This window comes from Gavialis gangeticus, unplaced genomic scaffold (genome assembly GCF_001723915.1).
Source record: "Gavialis gangeticus isolate Ggan-Ray unplaced genomic scaffold, GavGan_comp1, whole genome shotgun sequence".
In the NCBI taxonomy this organism is placed as follows: domain Eukaryota; kingdom Metazoa; phylum Chordata; order Crocodylia; family Gavialidae; genus Gavialis; species Gavialis gangeticus.
This window is the reverse complement of record NW_017729022.1, coordinates 120738713-120740466: the sequence shown is the minus strand read 5'-3', so window position 1 is coordinate 120740466 and position 1754 is coordinate 120738713. Positions and strand designations below refer to the sequence as shown.

The window sequence follows — 1754 nt, the reverse complement described above, 5'->3', positions numbered from 1 at the left end:
CTCCCCCCCCCCCCCGCCGCGATCTGCCTCGTGTCTCTTGCGGCCCCCCTGCGGCTGGCTGGCTGCCCCCCCCGAGGTGTGAACCTGTTCGGCCTCCGCATCACCCGCACGCTCAGGTTGCCCCGGCCTGGTGCTGGCCGTCTTTGCCATGCCTCTCTCTCTGTCTGCCCTTGCAGGGTTTTTGAAGCCCAGATACAGAGCTATCAAGGGGACGACCCGCTGGATCCCTGGGACAGGTCAGTGCTCATGTGTCTGTAGCAGGGGTCCGTGTTTGAAAACCACAGCAGTGGCCTGTCGCTGATGCAGGGGTGTCCTTGCAGGTATGTGACGTGGGCAGAAGGGTGCCTTCCCGTTCAAGACAGGCAAAAACACATATCTGCCTTGTTGGAGCAGCTTGTCAAAACTTTCCTGAATGAAAAGCGGTACCACCATGACACAAGATTTGTTAACCACTGCATTGCACTGGTAAGTGTTTACTTATGGATGCCTTCAAAACAGAAATAGGTGGGAGCTTGCTGTTGTCTGAATTGAGTTCTTAACAATGTGTCTGTTTCACTACAGTGACTGAGTGCTACTTAATCCCTGCCAGCCAAAAATACTGTTGCCTTAAGCCAAAATACAGCCCACCAAGTGCTTCTATTTGGCACATGGCAGGTCCCTGTGTGGGGGGCGGGAGCGGGGAACCCAGACTTTGGCATGTACAGCTGGTCCCGCTGCCCTCAGCACAGAGTTGCCAGCTGGTAGCCTGCCCTATCCCTGCACATAGCTCTTGGGCATGCCAGGAGCTGCATTTGACAAGGTAGGATGGGGTAGCACAGTAGTCAGACATGGCTTCCCAGCAACCACCGCCACCCAGGAGCAGGTATGTGCCTTGCCTCTGGACCTCAGCCCTACTGCCAAGGCACCTTGGGCCTATTCATTCCACACCCACCACCAGGTAGACACAGTCTCCATGAAGAGTCCAGGACCTGCCACGGCAGGGTGTGCTTGGCCAGACAGATGGGATGCAGTGGTAGGTGGGCGGGGCTGGGATTGCAGGGCAATGACAGTGTGGGGCCAGGGCCCAGGGCAGAACCATGATCCACTCCCCGCATGTCCCTGTGACTACTGCCAGTTCCACAAGCTGGGACGTGCAGGGATTGCGCCTGGGTCCACACTGTCATTGCTCTGTGACCCCAACACCCCCTGCCCACCCATGGCCCCATCCCATCCACCTGGCCAAGCATGCCCGGCCCTTGGGGGTTCCAGATCAGTCTCCATGGAGACCCCACCTGCTCCATCTGGCATGCCTGGTGGTGGTTGTGAGGTAGACAGATGGACCCAGGGTCAGACAACATAAATTGCCATCTTCCTGAGCCACTACACCCCCTGCACTACTGCCATGCCAAGTGGTGTTAACAGCTGTGACAAGGCCAAGCCTGGCTCTTACTTCAGCTCTCTGACCCTTGAGCTCACCAAAACTCCTTAAGTGGCCCCCCCCAGCCAAAATAATTGCCCACATCTGCCTTAAGGGGAGCACCACTGTACTTATTTCAGAAATATATCTGAATTTTGGAGTGAGCTTTGTCTTCTGTTTTAAAGAGATGCCATGTTAACAAGCATTTAATCCATGTAAACCTTAGCTGAAAATGTAAAGAGCATAAATGATTACCTGAATGATGAGCGGGGATCCTAGTTTTCTCTGATTAAAAAAATCACAAATTCTCTGATAAAACCCAGAAAATCCATTATTAACATTTAAAAGCCCCCAACAG

At 54.1% G+C, this 1754-nt stretch overlaps 1 protein-coding gene across 1 annotated transcript in view; it reads left to right on the top strand.

Annotated features, from left to right (window-relative positions):
- BUB1 (BUB1 mitotic checkpoint serine/threonine kinase) overlaps positions 1-1754 on the top strand; it is a 70723-nt gene that overhangs the window by 3105 nt on the left and 65864 nt on the right. The window contains exons 2-3 of the mRNA XM_019515867.1: positions 77-236; positions 321-465. Of these exons, the coding sequence (XP_019371412.1) occupies positions 77-236; positions 321-465 (305 nt within the window). The remainder of the gene's footprint in view (positions 1-76; positions 237-320; positions 466-1754) is intronic.